This window comes from Artibeus jamaicensis, unplaced genomic scaffold (assembly GCF_021234435.1).
Source record: "Artibeus jamaicensis isolate MK-2021 breed Jamaican fruit bat unplaced genomic scaffold, CSHL_Jam_final contig_1016, whole genome shotgun sequence".
NCBI lineage: Eukaryota > Metazoa > Chordata > Mammalia > Chiroptera > Phyllostomidae > Artibeus > Artibeus jamaicensis.
The window spans coordinates 6,286,074-6,308,732 of NW_026521195.1; the positions used below are offsets into that span (position 1 = coordinate 6,286,074).

Consider the following 22,659-nt stretch of genomic DNA (forward strand, 5'->3'; position numbering starts at 1 on the left):
TGCTTCAATTCCCACTATCTCACATTTCCATGCAGTTCTCTGACAGTTTACTTCCCCCACCAGGTCGTAAGTCTGGGTTTTCCTCAAGTCTCCTCTCTCTTCGTACTCTGCTCCTTGATGAACTTATCTCCTCTCTGGCTACCGGTTACAGAGAAAGCTCTACCCCTTCTCCACTTCAGCCAAGTCAGGCAGCTCCTTACTCCAAGCATAGCCAGTGACTGAGAATAAATAGCTAGAGCTAATCTGTCACCGAGTCTCCAGACTTGGAGGTCCACTGCTATGGGAGCTCTCTTCTCCGCCATGAGTCAAGACTTGGTTGTCACTCATTTTTTTGTTTTCAGTGTATGTTATAGGTGACACCATATAATCTCTTCGACTATAATCTCCCCGTCACAAAAACATGCCTTCAAACATAGCCTTCCCTTCTACTTCCCCAAACTTTTCACATTAAAGAGCAAAAGTCTTTTCCTTCCTACTTTATTTAACCCCATCAGTGTTAAAACCTCATGAGAAAATAAAAATTTTCCTATATATCCCTAGCCACATAGGTTATTGTGTATTTTTGCTAATGACTTTAAACCCTGGTGAAATAATCCAAGTTGTCTCCATGCACTGCTTGCTTATTTACTTGCTTCATTCAGTGCTAGAATGAAGACAATTAACTAACCTGCCCAACTCTAACTTTATCTAGGAGGAAAAAAAGCTGCTTATCTTCATCATATTCTCACACTTACCTTATCAACATATTTCTTAGAATTGTGAAATCACAATGTTCACCATTTTCAACTACAAAAAAGAATAGACCACATACATTATTTCCACTAACCACAGGCTTTTCAAAGGATATTTCACAGAAAAAAAAATGGGGTAACGACAATAAGAGCATATACAAAATAGCTGAGATCAGTTTTTCATTAAGATTTTATTTTTCTTCTGTGCCACTGAGTGACAGTGACACTGGCACAGTCCCAGGGCGAGGACCTGTGAAAGTGCTGTTATTAAGGTTCGACAATGTAATACAGTCATTAATTTAAGGACCTGCCAGGCAAGTCTACTACAATATTGCTTTATTATAGTTTAATCCTCAGTGATAAAAATATATAAACCTAACAAATGAGCTCTTCAGAATGACACTTTTGAGATTCTGAAAGGGGAGATTATATCTTTTTCTTTCATATCTTTTTTCTCTTGGTAGAGAAGACATTAATTCCACGATAAAATGCATTTTAAAAGTTTAGTGTGAGCTGGGGGAAGTAAAAGGGAAATCACTTTAGAAAAACCTCCTTAAGCTAACCAACCAAAATGAAACTTCCATCTTTGTGGGGGAAAAAAACCCTAAAACTAGAAATACAAAGCAAATTCTTCAGCACAGATTTTAAGGGTTGTAGAAGTTCAAAACCTCAGCTCAGCAACTGAAGGTTCCCTGGGGATAAGGGAGCTAGGAATGAGTCCAGTGTCACTGGGAAAGTAAGTCACTGATAAGGATGGTAACTTGGAACCATGCCCTAAAAATTACAGAAATTTTCAGAGCAGTAACAATTAGATAAAACAATCATGATTCAATCTCAGTTCCAAGTTACTGTAACAGAAGATTTTCATCTTTTTCTTTGGTTAAACCAATATAATAAACACAAACTTGGGAAACACATCTATATTACCAGGAGACTTCTGAGATTTGATCCTACAGCTACAATTTTACTGGTGTTTAAACCCCCTTATAAAATGAGCAGGGGATCTCTTAGTAACGATTTATTTTAACTCTAAAGATCTGAGGTCAAAAAAGGCAACATTTGTCCTAAGGAAAGGAAATTGTGAATGCTTTAATTGGGCTTATGAAAGTTGTTCACAATCATTCTTGAATGTCCCAGACCCACCGGAGACTCAGATAAACGAGAGACCTTTTCTCCAAAATTGTGTTCATTATCAGAAAGTTTATTAGATCTCTTAGAAGCAATCTTTGGAGCCCCAATAAAGAACACCTGCATTATAAGTACATTTTCAAATCAGAAAACAGAAGCAGACCTAATGGTGGGGTGGCGGTGGGAGGTGGAGCACTGACAAGTGACTTCTGAAGTGTTATAGTGTTAGGATCTAGCGCACACTTGCTTCACTTAGTAGGACACAGAAATCTGAGAAACTGTAATGTTTGAGAAAATGAGACTAAATGAAATGGAATTCACAGCTACCTTAGAAATTCTAGAATGTATCACTACAGTGAGCTCTAATAGAAAGTCATTCACTAAAGAAAATCTTACCTTCAGCAACACCCCAAGGATACTGCCTTCCTCTGACCCTTTTGCCGTTAACTTCAATGATAGTATTACTACCAACCACAGCAAGAGGTAAACGGTCCTATATAAAATAAAGTATTCAAATACATCTCTGTAGTCCTCACAAACTTAAGAATAAAAAAAATCACATTACTCAATAGAGTAGCAAAAAAATTAACATGATAGTCTCTACATTCACTTGTATAGGGCATCCAATCACTATTTGGTAACCTGCCTTTACATGGCATTCTCACCAATGTAAACAACAAATAAAATTATATTTTCTCTGAAAATTTTAGAATACTAAAGCATATACTGATCAAATTATTTTCTAGAAAATTATTCCATAAAGAAGTTGTCCCACACTGAAAAAACTAAAAATAAAAAAACTGAAAAAACTAAAAACACACTGGCAGATAGAGAGGGAAATGGCACTTGTGACCAGCCCACCTACTTGGTCATAAAACCACCCCAACAGCCCTGGAAGCAGCAAACATTACACTTGCTAACATCTACTACTGACAGTCCAATGGCAGACGTGGGAGGCTGAGCTGTATTCATCCGGACTATGAGAATACAGTCTTTTAAAATTCTTGTGGCTCCCAGAAATACATAAAAATTTTCTGTAAAATATACAGACATTTTATAAAACCTCAGAAATTCTTTATTGGTAAGGTATGAATACTTCATTATTCCAAGATAATTATTTGCTTATATAATGCCATCGATACATCATTTTTAGGGCCAGGGAACTCAGGAAACCAGTATAAACAAAAAATACAAAAAATTATGTTGGTAAAGATTTTTGGTTGGTTTTTACAGAAGAACAAAAGAGAAGATATTTTTGTCTGGTGCTTAAAACAGACAAATAAGTAAGCATAATAGTATTTGAGAATAAATACTCTCCCTTCTCATTATCTGTTTTTTAAAGGGAAAAATTATAAGAAAACGGGTCACTGAAAACCATATAAAGATTGGTATTATTCAGTATTATTCATTTCTCTATTCCAAATAATGCCTTATTACATTTAATAGTCACTTAACAAAGTTAATTACAAAATTGAATTCAACACAGAATGATCTCCCAATTCATTCTGTAAGCCAACAACTTAAAAACACTGATATTTCTGGTATTTCTAGTGAATATTGCAGTATTTTTAAGTACCCCAAACATTCTGGTATGTGTATGAGAATGAACCTACCTTTATCTTTTTAACAAGCTTATTTTCTTCTTCATCATCTGTCTCTGGAAATTCATATATTTTAATTTTATGTTCTTGGATTTCTTTCATTATCTAAAATGAAAGAGAAAATTAGCAAAAGAGCACCACACATAATTAGTACATTAGCTTTATTTTTATTTTACTTTGCTTAAGTTCCTATGAGCCCTCAGCTTTAGGTCCTTTACTGTTTTTCAGTGATGCAGAAATTGTAATCTAAAAACAAAGTATTATGCTGGTCCTTAAAAAAACCGTAAAGTTGAAATATAAATACCACTGCCAAAATTCAATTACTTCAGAAGTGTTAAAGTCGTGTGGTTATAATACCAAGAGTTCTAAACGCCATGTAAGATTCCCCAAAGGCCTTTCTCTAGTTGATTTCTACTACAATGGCTTTAGGTCCTTTATTTATAAGGACTCAGATTCTTTCTCTAGATTTGGCTCTCTCTGCTTTACTTAGCTGAATCAACAAAACTTAAGCTCACCTAAAATTTTTAGTAGAATTTTGCTAAGGTAAATAAAACTAAATACAATATTGGCTTCAGGAGAAAGCTTTGACACTATCAGAAAACATCCTTGTATGAATATGTGCATATGCACAGATCAAGGAGCAACAAATACAAGGACAGGCAAGTGTGTGGAGAAAATATGCTCTGGAATGAAGGAGCTGAGGTAAGGCATTAAAGAAGGAGAATGCAGGAAAAAGAAAGACAACTTATTAACATCAGAAATAACCTAGTTCAAGTTAAATTATTTCATTCAAATACTCTAAATTCTAAATAGAATATGAATATTCAAATAATGTTTAACTACCTACCCTATTGAAACTCATGACAAACCAGTAACTGATAGGCCTAGAACTCCCCACCTAGTTCTACAATGTGGGGAGCTACACTATACCTAGTGTGGTATTTTAGTGCTATTCTCACTGCAAGGGTTCTGCAGCAGCAGGAAAGGGAACCTAAGCAAAATGTGCTACATGGTTACTATACTATGTAGAAATAAAACTGCCACTGAAAAAAGAAGAGGACCACACATGTTTTACAACTGTGGTATGTATCTATATAGAAAAAACCATGAGATTAAATAATAATGTGTCAAATGCACAACTAGAATAAAAAAGAAACACTAAAAGTTAGCTCTAAGAGCAAGAGTTCTTAATGAGAGGTTGTATATTAAAAGGGCTTGAACGAGGCCCTGGCTGGTGTAGCTCAGTGGATTGAGCATTGCCCTGTGAACCAAAGGGTCACCAGTTCGGTTCCCAATCAGGGCACATGCCTGGGTTACAGGCCAGGTCCCCAGTAGGGGGAAGGTGAGAGGCAACCACACATGGATGTTTCTCTCCCTCTCTTTCTCCTTTCATTCCCCTCTCACTAAAAATAAGTAAATATTTTTTTTAAAAAGGGCTTCAATGAGCATCTTCAAAATAATAAACTCCAAAGCCCCATCTGAATCTACAGAACCAACTGGTTAAGGATACAACACCATAACTAATTCTGAAAAAGTTCTCTAGATGAGTTTGATAGGCACCCTGGGTTAAGAACTACATTTTTAAGCATATGAAAAAAAAATTGTATAACCATTACAATGTAACCAATTTGGAAGTAGAGATCACTGCTTTTTCATCGTTTTTGTTAAGTTCTCAGTACTATTCTAAATCAAGATACATAAAAATTTTGACTTGGGGGAGAAATGTGTGTGTACCTAGAGATGTATAAAAATATCTAGAAGGAGAGAAATGTATATGATTAGTATTTGTGCATATGAATAGCACATTACAAAGTAAAAATAGGAGTGAATACAGAGAAACATATACTTCCGGTGGAAATACCAAATATAGTAAAAACGATGTACTAAAACAGTATAAATATTTAAACAAATTTAACACAATTTCAAAGCAAATTTCAACGGGTTTTTGTCTTTGTAACAGGTTCAAGGTATTCTAAAATTCATAATGAAAAAGATGAAAAAACAAACTTTCTTGTTATAAAGGGGACAAGGAAAATAAGAGATAATTAACTCTAAGTCTATTTTTTAAAATACTATACAAAACAGCTGCAGTTGAAAAGATGTAACATTGGCCTAAAATAAAAAATAGTCTACTGGATTAGTAGTAATTTCAGAAATTGACCCTACAGTTCATAAAATATATGTAACAAACCAAATACAACAATGAGAAAAAAAACCCTTGCTTTAAAAACTGTTCAGCTTCTATGGAAAATTAAAAGTTAAGAAATGATTAGGTACCACTTTATTCCAAAAAACTTTTTAAAAATAAAAATGACAAACAGTGCTAGCCAGGCACTGAAACAAATATACCCACTAGAGAAGGAATTTAATTGTTTCATTGGGAAAGCACTATGACAAAATGGGGGGTGGGCATAAGATAATCATAGCCTTTCAAAAAGTAATCTTGAAATTCAGTTAATGAAAATAGTTCTAAAAGGTGTGGGGAGGGGTGCTGGTAAAGGCTGCACAGAAACATCTAAAATTTCCCTTAGGTGACAAAGGATGAGGCCCTATGCTAACAAGATCTTTGAGGAGAAAACTAAGGCAGAGGATTATTTTCAAGTTATTTGTAATACAGTACATACAACCATACAGAAAAGTAGCAAGAGAAGTACACTGTAACACATTATACTGAAAATAACAAAAACTGCAAATTACATGAATGGTATGCAAAACCCCAGAGTTCAAGCTCATTTGGCTCACCTGTTTTTTAAACTGTTGGCACTCTTCTGGTGTGAGTGTGTCTGCTTTGGCAATAAGCGGGATGATGTTCACTTTTTCATGCAAACGCTTCATAAACTCAATATCCAATGGTTTAAGTCTGAAATACAAAATATTTAACATGACTGAAGTGGTAAGTTTGGAAAAGCATCTTCTTCACACCCCCCAGTGCTAAATGCAATGCACCGGGAGTGCTTCACCCGGTTATCAGAAACCGTCTACGAAGGTGTGCTGGGACAGCAATGGTCAGGGAGAACAGGGCTTGTAAAAGCACGGCGGTGGCTAAGAAGGCCTTGACTCACTCCTGTCCTGGTCATAGCGTTTTGGCCCTAAAGACGAATTAGAAAACACCTGAAACGCCCCTAACAGGCTTTCCTAGAAGTGCCTCTATATTACTCAAAAATTGAGAAACCTTTGTTTTTAAGAATCCCATATTTAGTTCTTGTTACCAACTATATTCCTCAGAGAAAAAGGTCAAAAGAGAACTTTTCCCACCCCTAAACCCGTTACAGTATGGCTGCCACCTCCACTTTGACACTGTACTTGCAGGTCACCAAAGACTTGCCAGCTGCTAACTGACAGAGACCATAGGCTTTGCCATGCTTTTTAATAGGCTCAATAGGCTGCATTTGGCATTATTCCCTCACAGGCTGCTCCCTTAGGGTACTTTTCAGGATCCTCTTTGTTAGCTAGTCCCTTAAGAGGTATTCTCTACTAGGCCTTCTTCTCTTCTTATTCTTCATTATGTATGCTTATCATCAACTACAATAATTTCCATTATCCTCTATGGGTCAATGACTTCCAAATCTTCACAATGAACCCAGATCTCACTCTCTTATGTTTCAGACTTGTGTTCGCCCAGCAGAAATACCACTTGGACATCCCATTTTGGATCCTCAAAATCAAAAGCTCATCGAAAGTTCACACTATCCGGCTTCTGTGTTTCTATTTTAGTGAATGGCACTACCATCCACTCAATTACTCAAGGCTGAAGCCCACAGTCTTTCCTTCTCTATCTTAATTTCAAAGATTCACAAAGACCTGTTGAACGAAGAAATATGTATGTATCTCCATCTCCACTACCTTGCTTCAGGCCACTAAGACCTTAGGTATGGACGATAACAAGAATCTATCTGGTTTCCCTTTAAACCGTGCACAGTACAGTTAGAAGAGGCTTTCTAAAGTCCAAACCTGGAAGATGATCTGACTTTGGGTGGTGGGCACACAGATCATGTATCACAGAAATGCACACTTAAAACCTATTATGATCTTATTAACCTGTGTCACCCCAAGAAACTTAATTTAAAAAATAATTTAAAATAAATAAAAAATAAAATAGAATCAAAATCTGATATAATTATTCCCTGACTGAAAACCTTCCCAGATTCCTTAGCTATTGTGGCCTACAAGGCCTCAGGAGACACATCCTCTCTGGATGTCATCTTTTAGCATTCCTTCCCGTCTTCTGCCACCTCCTACTTCCAATTTGCCAGCCTCTTTGAACTTCTGACCTCTGCCCTTAAGTAAGCATGCTCCATTCCCACCCTCTTTCTTCTTGGTCTGCCTAACTCCTATTCATCTTTAGGACTTGGCCTTCAATTCTCATTTCATCTGGGAATCCTTCTCTAACTTAAAACTATGTAGGTACCTTTCTAAGGAGTCATAACACAATTTCCCAAAGATTTTCCTTTCTCCCACTAGATCCTCAACAGCAAGGGTTTTGTCTTATTCATCTGTATCCCCGACACCTAGTACAGTGTCAACATTGGAGAAGGTGCCCAAATATTTACTGATCAAAAAAGTAAACTACTGTGACTTCCTTATATCTTTGAAGAACTCTAAATGAAAACAAAAAATATTCCTCAAATCTAGAATATACTATAGACTAAAAATCAATATTCTACAAAAGTAAATAACAGAAGTATTTTACATAAAAAATATCATTCTGAAGTGGTATTTTTTAATTTTTATAAAACCATGAGAAAAAGGAAATAAAGATCTAATTATAACTTTTACTAACATTTTAAAATAAAGATAAAAATATATAAATACACTTATAAATATACATGGTTCTCTTAAAGTACCTGTGTGTGTGTGTGTGTGTATGTGAGAGAGAAAGAGAAGGAAAGAAAAGAAAAAAGAAAAAAGAATGGGGCCCAAAGACTAACGAGGTATCCCTTTTACTAACAAATAATATTATATCTCTTAGAAGTAGTGATGCTGACTGGCAAAAGAAAGGGGTCAGGAGGGGTGAGGGCAATAAGTTAGTTACCTCCTATTCTAATTCTCCTTATCTTGAATCCTTTGGAATTTGATATTGGCATTCAGAGAGTAGGGACAACACTACTGAAAAGTATGACTGCAAAAACACTATATTATCTTCAAACAGCACCCTTGCCTACTAGCTCTAACTGAAAGAACCTATCTGTGAAAAACATTTAAGTTTTGCTTACTTTCATTAATCATTCATACAACACTAACTACAAAAGCTATGACCCAAACAATCTAAGATGTGTACATTTTTATGGTTCATTTTTCAGATTATATTCATGACAAATTAAAATTACTATCACCATCACCTACTTAAACCAGTGACAGAAAAGAATTCAGCTAATTAAAATTTTAATAAATCTTAAAAGTATTTAATATAAAATATTAAAATCAAAACCTAAGGTAACAAGATTTCACATTTAAAAGTAAAATACTTTCTGAATGTTTATTATATTGTTGCAATTTTTTAAGAGAAAGACCCTAAAAATTAACCATGAAAAGGAAGTTGGGAAAGCCCATTTTTTAAATACAAAACAACAGTTTACATTTTAAAAAACTTTTATAAAAACCCCAATAAAAGCCTTTTGCCCTTTTAAATTAGCATTTAAATTTCAGAAGCTTACAAAATGTCAACAGCAGAAAACATTTAGTTCACATGTAGATTATTTTGTTTGAGATTTTTCCTCTGTCCATTTAGCTCTATTTCATGTTTTCCCACGTTAGTTTTTAAATGTTGTTTTTAAACAATGGAAAGTCCTTTAAGAATTTACAGAAGATAAACCCACATTAGAGGGAAAAGGCTATTTAACCTCAAAGCCTACAACAACAAAAAAATTGATAAAGGGCAAATGATAAATATTTATAATACATACATATATGTATATAAGTAAAAAACCTCATATAAAACTGTGTGACGTTTTAAGTGGCAATAACTATTCAAAAGGGTAAAAACACCATTTTTAAATTCAAGTCCAGGTCAGTTTATTTTAATAGCAATTACCAACAACTGAACAAACAAATTGAAGCAATTGCTGAAATAATAAATTAACCCTGTGTGTTCAATGATGACACTTGGCAGGGTGAGGTGGGGTCACTGAAAAGACAATGCTGGAACAATTTATAATTACTTCAAAAATAGGATCTTACTAAAAAGGAAATCCAGGGACTACCCATAAAAGATGGAAAGGCCCTGATTCACCTATCAGACTGCCTGGAATTTTAGTTTATAATAAGCAGGCAATTTGCAACTCTCAACATAAAATTCATTGTCATACTCTTTCACTTGATACACAGTATCACATACAAATGGACATAACTTTGGTCTACTCTTAAAAGTAGTTAAGCTGAGAAACTATTCAAAAGCACATTTTTATACATCAGAAATAAAAATTTCGAACTCCCATTCCTTGTGACAAACAATAAATGGCCCAAAGCCAGTACACATCATTTGAATCATATCAAAATTTTTTACTTAAAAATATCTTATTTCCCATGCAATTTTAAGAAATGTATTTTCCCCTGGGGAACAGAAGAAATGTGACTTCATGAGAATTACTAAATCTTGGAGAGAGTCCAAAAGATCTAAAATAACAAAAGTGGATATAAACTGACAATTTCTATTGACTTAACTGCAAATTAAGATACTACTCTGTTGGTGTCCAGGAAAAAGCTCTAACCAGTTAAACCAAAATAATTAAAAAATATATAAATTCAGTGAGAAGCTAACAAGAACTCATAAAAGGCCATACAGGGTGTTCTATTTTTCTATCCTCATCCAAGGACATTTTTTTCCCATTGCTTTTAGAGACACGGCAGGGGGGAGGAAGGGGGAGGGAAGAGGGAGAGACAGAGAGTCAAACAGACAGACAGACATCAATTGGTTGCCTTCCACATGCATCCTGACTGGGGATCAAACCCACAACCTAGGCATGTGCCCTGACCAGGGATTGAACCCGCAACCTTTCAGTTTAAGGGATTACGATACAACTGAGCCACACCAGCCAGTCAGGGCGTGTATTGTATTTTTGGGATTACTTTTTTAAAGCCTTTTGAGATGAGATAAATTTTGTGCTTTATTCACTATAGACAAATATTAGAAATAAAAGAAACATTCGCACCACTATAATCTGACAGTGCAAAAAATGGTAAAGTACGTAATTAAGGCTTTATGTAGTGATCATGCTCAACCAAGACAGCAGTAATGGGCAAAAGGTGGAGAAAGCAGCAGGAAATAGAAAAGGGACTTTTGTGAAGGAACCGGTGCACACTGCTATAACCTGGGTATAGGATTATATTGTCTGATAATATGTAACAGTCCAGTTCCATTTGGTGAAGAGATGGTGGGGTTATAATAATCGAGTAAACTGAGTTATGTTAAGTCATTTACTCAAAGGAAAAGACTAAAGAAGAGTAATCACAAACATCTGCAGTTGCCAAGACACATATATCTACGGAAAATGACAGAGGAAGTACAAACAACAAAGTGAGAATGGGCTGGCCTTACAAACAGACAGAAAAATCACACCAGATGAATGTCTACATTTCTAGTTCTTAACCCCTGATAAGCAGGTTGGTACTAATGATATACTTAAAAAACAATGTGACTGACGGCTAAGGTGAAACAGAAGGCAAACAGATTTAGTGAAGAGAGAAATGGCACATGAAAACCTTGGTACTTAGGTTTTTCTGTAACCTGCTCTAGCAGATCTATTATAAATAATATCTTTGGGGTTTCTTAGAATATATCTAAGGTAATTGTTATGGCTGTTTCTCCTTATTGAGTGGTTCAATTAGTGACACAGTAGTCAAAAAGTAAGCTAAATTAGCCACACTGAGACATAACCACGATTGAAACATTCGATGAAGCAGGTAAAAAAGCCTTATGCATGAGAAACTAAGAAGTAAAAATCATTGTTAGCTTACCTAGGACTTAAAAGGTTTTTTTTATAAGACATTTTTACATGAAATTTGGGACTTTACAGCTGGTATAGTTTTAAATTTGTATCAGAGAAGTAAGGATTACTAAAATATAAACCCAGAACTGAGTCATAAACAAAAACAAAAGGTTACTGGAAGCATCAAGGTACTGACCCGTGTCCCGAAGGAGCAATGAAGTATAAACAACACTGCACCCTGTTATCAGGCATCTGCCGTCTGTTCACTCGCGATTCTGCATTTAGGTAGTCCTCAAACTTACTGTCAATGTAGTCGATGACAGGCTGCCAGCTAGAGAATGCAGAGAAACAAAAAAATTAAGTTGTAGTTCTACATATAAATGCACGACTGATGACTTTGTTAAAGGTCAGAAATCAATAGTTTTAAATTGACAAGCTGATCTAACTGGCAATTATTCTACCTATACTGACTCAAAAACAGGTGTAAATAATATTAAAAAATCTTCATTCACTATTTCTAAACTTTCCAAATGAAAGAAAATTATTTAGAGTCAAAACATAGCTAAATTATTATATTATTTGTACCATAAGTGTATCAATGCTAAGATAATTTGTAGTATGAAAAATTATATATTGAAAGCATTTTACATTTTAAATGAAAAGATTAAATAATATAGAAACCTCATGATGAACTTACTTGGGTATTTTAAAAGTTGACAGAAATTTACTTTAAAAAAAGTGAAACTCAAAAAAATTTAAATACTATTTATAAGATGCTAAGTAAGATATTGCTACCAACTAAAATATCATGAACATTTTCTTCATTTATGACATGGAAAACCAAAGGTCTAAATTCAGAATGTGAGAACAATTAGAATGTGACAGAAAATAATGTATACAAATGGATAAAATTATAGTAGAGGAGAAAAGTTTTAAAATTCTTGTACATGTATTGTTTTAGAACTTCCTTCAGAATAATTCTAGGATAGGTTATTATCTCCATTTTGTAGAAAAGAAAATCAGTTCAAAGAAGTAAAGCAATATTGACAACTAAGTGGAAAAGTTGGTGTATGAACCCAAGTCTTAGCATTTAAAGTTCAATGGCCTTTGCTAAGGTGTGAAATTTTAAAATGTGAAACAGGACATCTAAATACCCTGAACCCCAAATGCAATGGAAAGCAGTGATGACACCCCCTTCTTACCAATTACTATTATCCACTGCATCTCCAAATCCTGGGGTATCAACTATTGTGAGTAGCAACTGAACCCCACCTTCTTTGATTAAAACTTTGGATTGTTCCACCTGTAAGAGTAATTTGTGCAGATATTAATACCATAACATTACCCCTGTGGTTTCCTACAAGGTAAGCGGTAGTGAGATGAATCAAAACCAATCAAGAAACTTTTTGCAATAAAATCTACCCATCCCCACATTTTTAAAATCAATTATTTCGGACATTAGAAGTCCTGGTTACTTGAAAGAAGAGCACAATGTAAATAGTAGGTTTATAGCTCATAGCTGGTATAAAGAAGGAACTGATAAATGGTAATAATCACTAAAGCTATATAATACTTACATAACCTAAAATACACATCTAATAATACAAATAAAGTATGTTCTTAAATGATTCAGGAAGTCAGATTAAATGTGATTAAGCAGATAAGTACGTCTAATGTACCACTTACCATGTTTTCCTGTACTATCTCCATCTACTTTGGTCCAAACCAATTACTAACACGAACTTACTTATTACCATCCCCAAATCTTTTTCAGTATGTCTGTAATTATTTACACTTGCATTTACATGATGACTAAGATCCAGTTCTCTTTTTAAATGTGATATTACACATTTAGGCCAAAACAATCAGGAAAGGTCCAACTATTAAAAAAATGTATTCTGGTAGAGTTAAGCCCTATAAATTCTCTAATTAAAATCTTCAGTTCCCTGTAAAGTTTGAAGAAATGTTCTATTTGAAAAAGAGTATTGGATTTAAACAATAACAACAGTTCTTTCTACAATCTAAGATTTTCTGTAACCCTAAGATCTGTATCAGAATGTATAAATTATTCACCTTGGTTATATGCTACTGTTAGATAAATCGAACACTGATTTAACCAGGAAAGTACACTCATTGTACGTTTATATCAAGTGCTTACTAAGACTAGAGACTCCTCCAGGTATGCATAATGGCTAACATAAGAGACAAGAACTGTATTAAAACTTAAGAGCATTAAGTACCATAATACAGTACAGCTTAAGTGCAATGCTGCCAGACTTAGGGTAAAGGGTAATCACATACATGTGAAAAGCAACTTAAATTTTTTATATTGATTAACAGAGTTGGGAAAGGAAAAATGACCGATTTCTGGATAAAAGAAGCTTAATGTACCTTTAGAGATTACAGAAACAATGATGTCTTTCCATCTTCTTTTGCATTTCTTACAGATTCTAGCTGCACAGAGACTGAGGGGATGAAACTAACATTGCTGAGCAAGAAAGTCTGTAGCAGCATTATTCAAGAAAACTGAAATGGTGGAAATGTTCTAAATTGACTCTGTCCAATACAGTAGTTGCTTGCCTTTGTGGCTACTTAGCACTTTGAATGTGACCAGAGTAACTGAGGAATGGAATGTTTAATTTCACTTAATATTAATTTAGATTTAAACAGCCACATATGGCTTAGTGACTACTAAATTGGACAAATACCGATCTATTGCAATCAAAAGTTATTCTGTTAAAAAAGAATCTTGGGACTTGCCAAGATGGAGGCACAGGTGGAAGCACTGTACCTTCTTGCACAACCAAGTTTAAAAATAACAAAGTTTTAGCAACAAAAACACAGCCAAACCACAGAAAATTGAACTATACGGAAGTCTGACAACAACAAACCCTTCAGCCAAACCTGTAAGAGGGGCAGAGCCAGCAATAGAGCGGGGTCGGGCAGGAAAGATCCACCGGACCACCCTGGTGTGCAACCCAGACACACAGGCAGCTGTGGGCGGATCCCAGGTGTGGAGTAGTAGCAGGCAGACCCACTGAGGGAGCAAGGCGGTGGACCCACTGAGGGCTGACTAGTCACACATTATTAGCGTGCAGATAAACTGGCGAAGGAGCGAGCAGTGAGACGGACCACGCAGGCCCCAGCAGCAGGAAGCAGCAGAGGGGACCGTCATTGTCCCTCTCTGACCCCACCCCCACATACAGCGTCACAAACCAGTGACCTGGGTGGTCCCTTTCTGACCCCACCCCCACATACAGCATCACAACCCAGCGACCTGGGTAGCCCCGCCCTGGTGAACACCTAAGGCTCCGCTCCTCATACATAACAGGCGCAAACAGAGCAAAACGTTATGGCTCAAGAAGAACTCAAAGCCCCAGAGCTCATAACTCTAAGTGATGAAGAAATAGCCAAACTTTCAGATGCACAGTTCAAAACACTGGGGATCAGGATGCTCACAGAACTGGTTGATTTTAGTCACAAATTAGAGGAACATATGAAGGCTAAACTAATTGAAAGGAAGGGATGCACAGGAAACCAATAGTGATGGAAAGGAAACTGGGACTCAAATCAAAGGAGTGGACCAGAAGGAAGAAAAAAATGACCAAACAGAAAAGAATGAGGAAACAAGAATTCAAAAAAATGAGGAGAGTCGTAGGAACCTCCAGGACATCTTGAAACGTTCCAACATCCGAATTATAGGAGTACCAGAAGGGAAAGGGGAAGAGCAACAAGTGGAAAACTTATCTGAACAAATAATAAAGGAGAACTTCCCCAATCTGGCAAAGGAAATAGACTTCCAGGAAATCCAGGAAGCTCAGAGAGTCCCAAAGAAGTTGGACCCAAGAAGAAACACACAAAGGCACATCATCATTACATTAGCCAAGATTAAAATGAAGGAGAGAATCCTAGAAGCAGCAAGACATAAGGGGACAGTCACCTACAATGGAGTTCCATCAGACTGTCAGATTTCTCAAAAGAGAGTTTACAGGCAAGAAGGAGCTAGAAAGAGGTATTCCAAGTCATGAAATCCAAAGACCTATAACCAAGATTGATCTATCCAGCAAAGCTTTCATTTAGAATGGAAGGACAGATAAAGTGCTTCTCAGATAAGACCAAATTCAAGGAGTTCATCATCACCAAGCTCTTATTATATGAAATGTTAAAGGGACTTACCTAAAAAAAAGATAAAAATTATGAACAGTGAAAGGACAGCAAACTCACAGTTATTAACAACCACACTTAAAACAAAAGCAAACTAAGAGGACAGCTAGATCAGGAGCAGAAGCATAGAAATGGAGATCATATGGAGGGTTAGCAACAGGGGAGTGGGAGAAGGAGAAAGGGGGAGAAGGTACAGAAAATAAGCAGCATAGACGGTAGGTAGAAAATAGATAGGGGGAAGGGCAAGAATAGTAGGGGAAATATAGAATCTAAAGAACTTGAGACACGTGGTCATAAACTAAAGGGGGGAATGGTGGGGGAGGTGGTGTGCAGGGTGGAGGGGAATGAAGGGGGAAATAGAACAACTGTAATGGCATAATCAATAAAATATATTTTAAAAAATCTTGTTAAAACTGAAAACGTTTCCTGAGATTTGGATATGCAAGTTCATGGAGGAGCTTCTAATATTTTAGACAGGTAGAAGGCAAAGGTCTTATCTCTTAGACTCTTCTAATCCTGGTATAAACTCTCAGTGAAAAATTTGGACATACCAAATATATTTATTTATCTAATAAGTACATATGATGGACAATCTGAACATTAAATATTAGTATTAATTTCTCTGTAGATTAAAAAAGTAAATATCAAAAAATAAGGGCTCTAATTTTTTTTTGTCATCTTTAGTACCGACGATGGACGACATCGTCACTTGGGAAACCACTGTTTAATACCATGGGGCCAAGATACTACAGCTTGACTGATACCAGGTTACTCTAATAATGTAAGGGAGACATAATAACTGAGAAAATAATCAGACTCATTAGTGTTACATGATCAAAACTAAAAACAAAACACCTTTAAGGATATTATCTCATGTGACTTAAGAAGTTCACATTTCATATACCTGGTGTCCTCTAGTCAAAGGACAATCTGGTTATATGTCAATTATATCTTTTCTTTCTTTCTTTCTTTTTTTTTTAAAGAAGACCTGGCCATGGCTGGTGTGGCTCAGCTGGTTGGGCATCATCTCAGACAGGGCGAAGGGTCAACAGTTCAATTCCTGGTAAGGGCAAATGCCTGGGTTGTGGATTTGGTCCCCAAGTGGTATATGTGTGGGAGGCAGCAGATCAGTGTTTCTCTCTTACATCTATGTTTCTCTCCCTCTCTTACTCCCTTCCTTTCCCCCCACTCTAAAAATAAATAAATAAATAAATAAATAAATAAATAAATAAATAAATATCTTTTTTTTTTTTTTAAATTAAAGGGCTATTTGATCAAATCTAGTAATTGGATGTATTCTGAATTTATCTCCATCTCCTTCATAAAAACAGGTCATTCATTTATGGGAACTGTCTTGAAGCAGATATATCCGAAGTAATCACACCATCCTTTTACCCAATAATTCTTTCATATAGTACTGTATACTAGAAACAGATGCAAAAATACAATTTTCCATATAAATTATCTCCTAATTTTACTTCAAACCATTTCTGGTTCTCTTATAACTAAACAAAACCCATTTCTACCTTTAGAAATAAACTGTATATTAATTATGCATACTAACAGCTTAAATTTTAACTGCTTTGTTTCCTTATTTTTATTTTATAAAGTTAGCTTATTGATGTGATAAGAAAAATGACTATCTATATCTTATGTATTTTAAAGAGTCTGTTTATAAAGCTTCTTTTCTTCTCTGGCCTATGAAATTCTGTGTATCCATACATGGTCAAATACAAAGACAACAGCAACATATGGAAGAAATCCAGAAAACATAACTGTAAACGAGTGCCCTTCACAGGATCCAACTGTATCCTATCATCTGATTTTCCAAGTATCCTCATGGGATCCATGGAAAACAAATCAGTTCAAGTCCAGGAATTTCAAACTTTTCTTAACAAATCTATTCCAAATGGCCAGTTTCCCATGCACTTTACTTAAGCAGGTCACATCAGCATATTTTATGGCATCACTCAGAGCTCTCGAAGATTAAACTCATAGTTTAATACTGCAGGAATTAATCAAGGGCATTTTCAACTCTGTTTCTCACTGAAAAATATGACTGAAGTCCTTACATCATTTATGTATAATTAATTTACTGAGGCTGCTTTCGGATTCCTAGATTCCAGAAATCCAAAGCACTATTTTCTAATATTGTTTCGTTTTTCAATCTGAGGGGAAAGTCAAACCTTCCATGTTCAATACAATAAAATTTCCTAACCTAATGTTTAAGAGCCATTTGTTATAATAAATAAAAATGTTAATTAATTGTATTAAATTTTGAGGAGAGGGTTAGAATTTTCTATCAGCAGCTTCTCTCTACCAACACTTCCTTAGCATGACAGCCAAAGCTCTGCAGAGACTTCAACATCCTAAGCCTGAGACATTTCCTTCATAAAACATAGGGCTCTAACACAAAAACTATGTTAATTATTTAATGGCTTAAAAGACAAACATCATCTTAAATACTTCAATATGTTCCACAAGAACCTAAAAGAAGCAATGACCAATAGAATGGTTAGGCCTTAAGACTACTTTGTTCTCATCGACTCCCAGAACTAGTTTATTGAGAGGTTGATCTCAAGATTCTAATTTCACCTTCTACTCTCTGAACCACTGTACCCCATTCCCGTCTACTTTCTGTGCTGGGATCTGGTGATTCCTTTCCATTGTAGTCATTTTGACAAATGTCTAGACCATTTCCCCTGTATTGTCAACCTCTCGTGCCTTAGAGACTGTGCATAGCACATAAACACTCTCATCTTTTTTGGAAATAAAAATCAATCGACTCTCTGTCCCCTACCCCCACCTCTGGGTATTCCCTTTCATTCCCTCCTTCACAGTTCTCCCATTTTCACTTTTCAATCCACTGCCAGCTGGCCCCCCATTCCTACTACTTCACTGAAATCAACTTTGCCAAGGTCACCTTTATAGCACTTCACAGCAGCATCTTTCTCACTAAATTACAATTACCTGCTATGTCCTTTACTTGGTTGTAAGATGATTAAGAATTATGACTGTGATCATCATCACTGTAGCTGCAAAACCTGGTATAAAAAAAGCACTCAAAAGAGTTGGTTCAAAAGAAACACCAAAATTGGAGAAACATCAACAGGATTAACCTACAATAGTGATTTATAGGAAGAACTTCACTGACCCAGTGCAGTCAGTTGTTTTAAAGGGAATCAACATAAGGTTCCCAACTAAGAACCTAAACAAAAATCTAATACTACCATTTTACAAAGGAAATTAAAATGGATTTAGTCTCGGAAGAATGAGCAGCCCTTCCCTAGCAGATAGTTGGCAACCTTTCACTGACATGAAATATGATTTAAAAATCTTTAAATATAACAAAATAATAAAACTTGCTGTCATACATAAAAATGTTTTTCTTAAAAATACTGTTAATATTTGAGGTTGGAACATAAAGTAGAGCTCAAGTGTTCAACTGTTTCTATTGCTTCATTTTAATCAGCCTGTTGGAGAAAACACACACACACACACACACACACACACACACGTATTTTATATATAAAGAGAAGTAACATGACACTACTCCATTTAATTTGAAATATTCTGAAAAAACTAAGGAAAAACAGTTCATTCTCTTAGTCTTACCCACAAAGACAGCATGAAAGCAGTTTGTAGCAGGCCAGAAACCACTACAGAGCACTAGTGGTTTTCAAAGTGCGGTACCCAGACTAGTACCCGCATAGTCTGGGAACTTATTAGAAATGCAAACTCTTGGGTGAGTGACTAAGCAATCTGTTTTAGTAAGCTTTCCAGGTGACTGTAATGCACATTCAAGTTTGAGAACTGCTAGTATAAAGAACTCTGGGACGACAGCGTCAGCTCACATTGGGAAACGCATAGCTTGCGGTCATGAGGCCCAAGATAGGTGGAAATTAATCTCAGAGACTTCTATCTAACACTGACAACTTCACTTGAATCAGAACCACTTGTATATAACAGGAAGCCCAGAATCATCTCTCTGTTCAGTATTCACTGCTTCATCTTCCTTCTAAGAGTGTGACTGTAAAGGAATTTCTTTTTAAGACACATCTTAAAAATGTATCTTGTATGTGAAGAGTTTTCAGGAAGGAGATTATGAAACTGGTTGTCTGTATTAAAATTTCACTCCCTATTTTGCCATATCATAGGATTTTTCTTTCCTTCTCTTCCTCTGCCTTGCTCTCTCTCTCTCTCTTAACAGTTGGAAGTGTTCAGAATGATTTCAGGTCAGAGAAATTGCAAACATTTGCCTTTTGAAATTCAGGACTGTATGCTTCTCCTGATCTGATATGTCTGGGCTGAAATATAATACTTCTAACCACTCTCTACTGAGAGAATATATGAGCGTCCAAGAGCAGATCATCTGATAGATTACTGGGCTTGGAGAAGAGGCAATCAACTGCAAAAGAAAATTACATTCTATTCTCTAACTACACTGAATGACTTGGAACAAGTTGTGTTCTTTCCTAGGTGAGTGGGGAAAAGTGTTTTAATGATCTTCAACTTGTTTCAGTATATCAAGGAATAGCTCCATGATACAGTCAGAAAACAGGACTTCTCTGGGATTCTAAATCAGGATCAATCTGGTTCTAAGATTCTGTAAGTTTTACTTTTCGCAAAAAGGGGGAAATTTAGCAGTGGTGCACAGGCCCTTGCCTTAAAAATCTTACCAGAGATACTCTCAGCCCTAATTACTCCTTTATTTTTAAAAAGGAAGAATCAGGAAGATAATCACAATAAAAGCGGACACTGTTGAAGTAAAACCTTAAAGAAGGGTCAAGTGAGTTTAGACTGGATTATTCTGGAGATAGGCCAATGAGAAAAGAATTCTAACAACTTAAATTGGGAGTCTCTCACAATGACTTTAACAGACATAGCCTTGGAAGAAATTATCTGCAACTTCTAAAATGTAAGGAACCATTATCTAGACAAATAACTCTTCCAGATCAGGAGGAAAAGACTGAAAATATCTGAGCACTTAGTTGAGTATAAAAGACATGTCCAATCATGTAAGAAATAAGAAAAAGAAACAATGAAATACTTTTATGTGTGTGTGTGCATGTACATTCATAAGAAAAATGAGTGCCTGTATCCACCAAAAAATAAATATAAGAATATACATAGTCCAACACAAATAATGCCCCTTTGTAGGGCATTAGAATAAAAGATTCTAAAATCTTTTATTACAAAATCATAAGCATGTAATTTTGTAATATAACAATATCATCCTCAATAATACCATATGACATTTTAAGTTAAATTTTCAAATTAAAGTTATAAATTATCACACCCATGTTATTACCCTACCAACCACACTCAAGCAGGCTTTACTTCTGCCAGACCCAGTACATATTAGTCAAACACTGAAAATCCAAATGCTCATCTACAATAGGAAGAATATGCTATGATATATCCCTATAATGGAAAATTATATAGCAATGAAAAACTACTGGTATGCAACATGAATAAATACCACAGACGTAACCTTCAGTGAAAGAAATTGGACATGAAGAGTATACTTAGATGAACAAGAACATCTATACAGAGAGGAGTCAAAAAGGTATTATTTAGGGGTGTGTGTAATATTGAATGTAAGAGCAGACATAAGGAAGCCTTACTGGGTGTTAAAAATGTATACCTTTATCTGGGTGGTGGTTACCTGGACATAAAAATACATACAAAAATTCATTTAGTTCTACTTAAATTTGTGTCAGTCAGTATACAATGTATATAGCAATAAAAAATTACATTTTTAAAAATGCTGCTCAAGGCAAAGTGAAAATGAGGTCCTCAAATTAAAAACTATTCCATTTAGCCCTGGCTGGGTCTCAATTGGTTGCAGCATCAGCCCATATACCAAAAGGTGGTGGGTTCAATTCTCAGTCAGGGCACATTCTTAGTTGGTGGGTTCAATCTCTGGTCAGGGGGTGTACAAGAAGGAACCAATCAATGTTTCTCTTTCATATCAATGTTTCTCTGTTTCTCTCTCTTGCCCTGTCCCTTCCTCTCTAAAATCAATAAAACATATCCTAGGTAAGAATTTTTTTTTAAAGTTTAAATTCTTGCCTAGAGTGATCACAAAACAAAATAAGCAATGTAGTATAGCAAGTTTTTAGAATACACTTTTGCAGGTAATTTGAAATCTGATGCTCTATGAGGGATATAAAAATACTCCTAAACAGAAAAAACATTTAAATAGGAGAAATAAAATAGTCATGTCACAATTACTTCTCAGGGATCTAATTTCTCCACTGCATCTTGCAGTTTGATATACGAGGACTGTCCTGAAGGTATCCAGCCATGTAATATGAAAAATAAGAGACATTTATTAAAGAAGATACAAGGCATAAGAAACATTGTAATACGACAATGACACCTCAGTCCCCTTCAAAGTGGGCACTCTGAGACCTCACAAAGTTCTCCCAATCACCATCAGCTGCCCCTTCCTATTTTCCTGAATCTCATCAATGGTCTGAAATCTCTTCCCTTTCAAAGGTGACTTTAGTTTTGGGAAAAGCCAGGAGTCACAAGGAGCAAAATCTGGGCTACAGCGGGGCTGAGTCACCTGGGTGACTTGATGTTTTGCCAAAAAAACTTTGCACGAAATGGGAAGCATAAGCAGGCGCATTGTCATGATGAGGCTACCAGTCACCAGTTGCCCACAGCTGTGTCCTTCTGAATCATCCAAATAGTTCCTGAAGAGGAATGTTCAAGCTTAACACAAAATCTGATGCAGATTCACTGCTCTATTTGTTCAATCATTTTGCATGTGACAGCCACACAGTACACATGCTCAAAGGCATCTACTGCCCCCAACGACCAGTACCAGTGAATTAGTAATTGTCCACGCATGTGCATTCCAGTCCACTCTCCTTGGCTGCCAGGTTACATCAATGTGGCACAAACCATTTTCATTACATTAACAATGGCTGGACTTCTTCCAGATAGACCTCATGCTTCTGCCTAAAATTTCCAGACTGTCCTTCCATCTTGTGCACAAGGATAATCTCCACCAACCCTTCAAATCCTTCTTCAGCATCACTACTTCAGTAAAGCCTCCTCCAGCTACAACTGTTCATACCCCTCCTCTCTGCTTAGGTG

General features: G+C 35.8%; 1 protein-coding gene across 3 annotated transcripts in view; it reads right to left on the bottom strand.

Annotated features, from left to right (window-relative positions):
• The window catches only part of SEPTIN7 (septin 7), an 87,434-nt gene that overhangs the window by 14,730 nt on the left and 50,045 nt on the right, over positions 1–22,659 (bottom strand). For all 3 annotated transcript variants that reach the window (XM_053661649.1, XM_053661651.1, XM_053661646.1), the window contains 6 exons: positions 12,588–12,688; positions 11,582–11,716; positions 6,203–6,320; positions 3,473–3,565; positions 2,256–2,352; positions 735–786 (listed from right to left, as the gene is read on the bottom strand). In XM_053661649.1, the coding sequence (XP_053517624.1) occupies positions 735–786; positions 2,256–2,352; positions 3,473–3,565; positions 6,203–6,320; positions 11,582–11,716; positions 12,588–12,688 (596 nt within the window). The remainder of the gene's footprint in view (positions 1–734; positions 787–2,255; positions 2,353–3,472; positions 3,566–6,202; positions 6,321–11,581; positions 11,717–12,587; positions 12,689–22,659) is intronic.